Source organism: Octopus bimaculoides, chromosome 10 (genome assembly GCF_001194135.2).
Source record: "Octopus bimaculoides isolate UCB-OBI-ISO-001 chromosome 10, ASM119413v2, whole genome shotgun sequence".
Classification (NCBI taxonomy): domain Eukaryota; kingdom Metazoa; phylum Mollusca; class Cephalopoda; order Octopoda; family Octopodidae; genus Octopus; species Octopus bimaculoides.
Window position 1 is genome coordinate 84,832,310 of NC_068990.1, and position 6,386 is coordinate 84,838,695.

Genomic DNA, 6,386 nt, shown 5'->3' on the forward strand with positions numbered 1-6,386 from the left:
AAGTTGCTTTCTTTTTCTTGCAATGAATGGATATGTCAAGATTGTGGCAGTTGAGTATGCTGCATGTATTCTGCAATCATCTTGTTTATGCACAATAAACACAGTTACAAGTTGCAGCAGAGCTCAGAATCATATACTTGGTTGGTGTATGATGATAAGGATCATCATCATCATTTAACGTCCGCTTTCCATGCTGGCATGAGTTGGACGGTTTGACAGGCGCTGGCTAGGCAGAAGACTGCATGCATTATGTTTCAGTGTCTCTTTTGGCCAGGTTTTTTTTTTTTAATGGCTGGATGCCCTTTCTAACACCAACCACCCTGCAGAGTGGACTGAGTGCTTTTTACATGGCACCAGCACAAGCAAAGTCAGTTTTTACATGGTTTGATGCCCTTGCAAGCGTCAACCACTTTACAGTGTGGACTGAATGCTTTATATGTTTCTACATGAAAACTACAATTTGACTAACCATCTTGTGAATAAGAACAATGTTAATTTAGAAATAAATGCCCATAGCTTGAATTCAGTTTAGATGATGTACATATCAAGGAATAAGACACCTGATGACAATCAGACACCAAACTGATCAAAACAATGTAAATGTAAATAACATTTTTTAAAAATTCATCTCTAAAGATGATGATAATAGTCTGAAAGAATATGATCTTACAATGATTGTAGTAGCAAGTTGGAACTAATAACCACAAAGTGAGTAGTTGAACATATTAACCTCACGTGCATTGGGTCTACATTGTTGTTTATTAGTAAATATTAAAAGGTGACTAAGAAACAAATATTTGTATAAGAATAAAATTTAAAAATAAAAAAAACTTACTTCAGAATAAGCAAATGTGAGGCCAGTCACTGAGAACATAACCTCACCAATAGTAATTAGAAGATACTGTGGTATTTGGAGTAACATTGATACAGTGTGTTCTATTAATCCATGAAATATCTTTATATCAAACTGGAATAAAAGAAAGTGGAAATGTGCATATGAAAAAATGTTAGAATATGAAATTATTTTATTTCATTCATAAAAGTTAAACTTGTTCTGTATTATTAGAAACACATTAAAGCCAGGATTTATGACATTAATCATGCTTTGTATCACAATACTGCTTTTACTAATAATAATAAGAGTTTCTTATTTACTGACAAGGTTAGCAATTCTGAAGAATTGAGTTAGTCAATTACATCAACCCCAGTGCTTGACAGAAGGTGGCAGGCTAGCAGAATTGTTAGCACAATGGACAAAATGCTTAACAGTATTTCTTCTGGCTCTTTATGTTCTGAGTTCAAATCCCACTAAGGTCAACTTTGTCTCTCATCCTTTTCTGGTCAATCAAGTAATGTACCAGTCGAGTATGGGAATAGGTGTAATTGACTTGTCCTTTTCCCTCAAAACTACTAGTCTTGAACACTACAACAGACTGGTGTCCTGTTGAGGGAGAATGTTGCAATCCCAATCACTTACACATCATGGACACCAGGTAACTGGCCTTATAAGTCCTGGGTCACAAGAAAAAAAAAAAGAAAAGAACTTGGCAAGTACTTTATTTTATTGGCCTCATTAAATTTGGTGTGGTTTGAACTTGGAATGTAATGAACTGGAAGAAATATCACAAGGCATTTTGTTTGGTGGTCTAACGCTTCTGCCAAATGACCACCATTAATAAAAACAATAGTAGTAACTGCTATAATTTAAGTGGATAGTCAGCAATTTTAGAGAGGAGACAATAAAGTAACTGCATTGCTCTGACCTCCACTCCCCAGTATATGGGTGGTATTTTACTTTATTGACTCCAGAAGAATGTATGGCAAAGTTTACAATAGTAGGATTGCAACCAGTTACCACATGGTTTGGCACTGTAATGATTCGAACAATCCACCACCCTAACAATAGTAGTAGTAGTAGTAGTATCCCTCAACTCACAATAACATCTTAAAGACAGATTGCATAATGTAGTCCTGGATACACCAATTAAGAGATGGGAAGGTCACAGCTGGGAATAAGTCTGTCGACCGGGGGTCAAATGACAACTACATACTAAATTAATACTTTACCTTATGTTTACGTCCATGGGGTACAATGACAACTGTGTATGTAGCACCTGTTAATAATTCTAATATGTGTTGTGTTTTTACCCACTCACTTTTGTTTTTACCTTGGTTATATATTGTATACCTGAAACAGAAATGGTAACATTAGACATGCAGGCACCAGTTACACCAATATCATTTCTCACATTAATAAATAGTTAAGTAGCAAGCCACAAGTCAGCAATGCAGGGTACTGGATGAGAGTGTACAGAACAGAGTCAAGAGGGAGGATATTGATGAAGATGACGATGATGATGTGTGTGTATACATACACTTTCACATGCACAAACACATCATATACATACAAACCCCTCTAGGAAAATGCACACATATACACAACACAAATTTTCAACTCAACAATACTTTACATGCCTTTTTTTCTTTTCTAGATAGTTAGAAATATTTTTTTTACAAAATTTCAATATAAAATAATATTTCTCTTTTGTTGATTTACTTACTCTCCTGGATCGATATTCATAAAAGGAGTCACAAACATTTGTGTATTGTTTAAAATGAATTCAGAATCCTCAGACTTCAATTTAATGCGAGAGCTGTAGGAATTTGGAAGCATACTGAAGAAGCTGTAATGGAAAGTTGGAAATAATATAATGAAAAATTTAACAAAAATAAGAAAGTAAAAATTAATAAAAAAGGATATGAAATATAGAAAGAAAATACCCCAAAATAATACAAAACAAAAATATAGCAAATCTTAGAACTTAATTTTCAGTAATGATTTCTGACCATGAAGAGCATTCAGCTGTAGAAACTCTGCCAAATCAGATTGGAGCCTGGTGTAGCCATCTGGTTCACCAGTCCTCAGTCAAATCGTCCAACCCATGCTAGCATGGAAAGTGGACATTAAACGATGATGATGATGATGATGACTGACGGTGCTCTAGAAATGGTCAATTCTGGTTCCAGCTGCTTTGTAGCTACTCCTACATCAGTCTGTTTTCCAGCTTCTTTAAGCAGAAAACTCCCAGCTGTCCCATAGTGTATTACAGGTAGCAACTAGCCCTTTCTACCTAGCATCACCACACTCATAGCTTTTGTTTCTTTTTACTCACAACAGGATACAGCTCAGGAATAGCCCTATGGTATCAATGAGAGGAGTATCACGAGAACTTGTATGCCTGTACAGATCTCTGATGATCACATAAGTTTTAGTTAGTTCAGTACGTACTAGCTTCTCATATTTTGTCACAACAGTTATAATGAACTGAAGGTCAATGTCACTGGCAATGCGACCCTTGTATTCTCAGCACCTTGCTTTAACCTTGGACTTGAAGATTAGACATGCACACACCTATATGTCCTGCTATAGTTGAAATCTCAATGTTTTTTTTTTGTTAATATTCCTGTCTACCAATATACCCACTCTAATATTTCCTGTCAAAATCAGTGGTTTTGTGCCAATGATAGAAATGTTCAGCTCCATGTTCAGTTGTTAGTAAAGTCAAGTTTGTCCCAATGTTATTTTGCAGAAAGGATGTGCACCTGTGATTTGAGAAGGTACCAGTGACATTCAGAAAATAGCTCTAATGTCCTCCTCCATCTTAGTCATTAGCTTTCATTTTAAGAGATTAAGTCATATTTTAGAGCTCTTTCTTCTGATGAAGAAAAGTTCAAACTTACCTGACAGAGGTCATATATTTTGGAGGCTTCTCTGATTGTTCCAAGGCCTACAATGAAAAATATTAACATATTATATATGTGTGTGTATGTGCGAGTGCATGTGTGTGTGTATTTACAAGTACAGGATAAATCAGTTTATGTTACTAGTAAAATTTAAAAAATGACATAAAATAAATATATACACACATATTTTCCACTAAAATTTGTTAAATTACAATCAAATATATTTTTTTTAAATAGATAAAAATCAGTGATATATGTCGAAAATAAAGTAGTTTTCATACATATACATATATATATATATATATATATATACCTGAACTGCATGGATTTTAGTGTCTTGTTCGTAGAAAAGTAATCGAGATGCTTGGCCTTTGTTAAGCTGAATATCAATTTTGGTCATATTGTCAGATGTACATGATTCAGAATAGTTGACTGAGAAGTTACCAGGATTATTTTTGGTCAAGTTTGATGACTGTTTAAAACAGAAAATATAAAAAGTTATAACTAGAAAGTTAAACAAACATTTTCTACAAAACAACTATTTTGCTCAAGACTGTCTGGCAGCTATTTTGCAAGGCTTACATTTATGAGATAATTTTCGGAAATTTAGTCATTTATCCTAACAACTCAATCATGAAGTAGAAGCGGAAGCTATTGTCAGACAAGCAGACTGAGTTAAACAGAATTATGGGTTTGGCCCAGGAACTAAATACAGTTGCTGTAATAGGGTTGTGGCTTTTTTTTGGTGCTTTAACAAAGAATTCATAAAAGTAGGTCAAACACTAAAATCTATCTTTAAACAAATGGTTAAATCTTAGAGAAAGTCTATAAAAACACACATTTAACCCTTTATCATTTAAACCAGCTATATCTGGCCCAAGCATTCTACCTATGTTATATTCGAACCAGCTAGGTCTGGTCTCTCACACCTACCCTACAATATCATTCTAAAATCTAAGCAATCACATCATGAAAATCTACAAGCTACAAGATAGATACTACATGGTTAATTCGAGACAATGTGAATAGATAAGCATTACATGTGACAGATTAATTTAAATGCTGAAAGGGTTAAAACCCATTTGTCACAGACAAAATATTTCTTTTTATATTGGTTACAAAATTCCATATCTTGTTCCCCTAAAAATAGTAAAGACATGATATAATAAAGAGTGACCAATGGTTGCACATCTACAAAAGCTGCAGGTTTGTGGACAGCTTATCAGACTCGATACAAAGACATATATATATATACATATATATATATATATATTTACATAAACATAATAAAAACAGATGAATAGGTTATCTAGTTTTGCCTCAATCTTTTATGGACCCCTTGTAATCAAAACTACATATATTTAATATAGTGGAGGCGCAATGGCCCAGTGGTTAGGGCAGCGGACTCGCAGTCATAGGATCGCGGTTTCGATTCCCAGACCGGGCGTTGTGAGTGTTTATTGAGCAAAAACACCTAAAGCTCCACGAGGCTCCAGCAGGGGATGGTGGCGAACTCTGCTGTATTCTTTCACCACAACTTTCTCTCACTCTTACTTCCTGTTTCTGCTGTACCTGTAATTCAAAGGGTCAGCCTTGTCACACTGTGTCACGCTGAATATCCCCGAGAACTACGTTAAGGGTACATGTGGAGTGCTCAGCCACTTGCACGTTAATTTCACGAGCAGGCTGTTCCGTTGATCGGATCAACTGGAACCCTTGACGTCGTAAGCGACGGAGTGCCAACAACAACGACATAATATAACTTTTAAGAAACCAACATCAAGAGTCATGAACTTACCTGAAGATATTGGAGGTCTCCAGTAAAATAAATGGACTCTACTGACACTTCACATGAGGCTACATTTACAATTGACAGTCCACTTTGGTCAGGAGAAATCTGAGGCTCAGCTATACGCTTTAGAAATTACAAGATAAATAAACAAATAAGTAAACATGAATAAAAAATAAAAGAACTATAGTTTAAGCTCCAAAAATATATTAAAATTTTACCAAAAATTATAATTACCAAAATAATAATATTGTGACTCAGACTGCTCACATAACGGCCAAATTCTGACCAACATTTGTGCCAGAGAAGGAGCTTATATTTAGTCACCAGACCTGCTTAAGAGTCACCCTAAAATAGTTTTTGATAATCAGGCTTCGGTATTTCAAATGTCAAATCTTAAGTAGGACATCATATCTTATAATAAAGACATATGTCATAAGATATATATATATATACATACATACATACAAATACATCTTAAAATAAAGATATATACTCTTTACGTTTTTACTTGTTTCAGTCATTTGACTGTGGCCATGCTGGAGCACCGCCTTTAGTCGAGAAAATTGACTCCAGGACTTATTCTTTGTAAGTCAAGTACTTATTCTATCGGTCTCTTTTGCCGAACTGCTAAGTTACGGGGACATAAATACACCGGCATCGGTTGTCAAGCGATGTTGAGTGGACAAACACAGACACACAAACATATACACACACACATACACATATACATATACATATATACAACGGGCTTCTTTCAGTTTCCATCTACCAAATCCACTCACAAGGCTTTGGTCGGCCCGAGGCTATAGTAGAAGACACTTGCCTAAAGTGCCACGCAGTGGGACTGAAC

The 6,386-nt window shown here is 35.2% G+C and overlaps 1 protein-coding gene across 1 annotated transcript in view; it reads right to left on the reverse strand.

The window, feature by feature from the left end:
* LOC106871318 (peptide transporter family 2) overlaps positions 1–6,386 on the reverse strand; it is a 54,938-nt gene that overhangs the window by 10,429 nt on the left and 38,123 nt on the right. Inside the window, exons 14-19 of the mRNA XM_052970980.1 lie at positions 5,543–5,659; positions 4,058–4,216; positions 3,742–3,788; positions 2,562–2,684; positions 2,068–2,188; positions 836–967 (exon numbers count right to left, since the gene is read on the reverse strand). Coding sequence (XP_052826940.1) covers positions 836–967; positions 2,068–2,188; positions 2,562–2,684; positions 3,742–3,788; positions 4,058–4,216; positions 5,543–5,659 — 699 coding nt within the window. The remainder of the gene's footprint in view (positions 1–835; positions 968–2,067; positions 2,189–2,561; positions 2,685–3,741; positions 3,789–4,057; positions 4,217–5,542; positions 5,660–6,386) is intronic.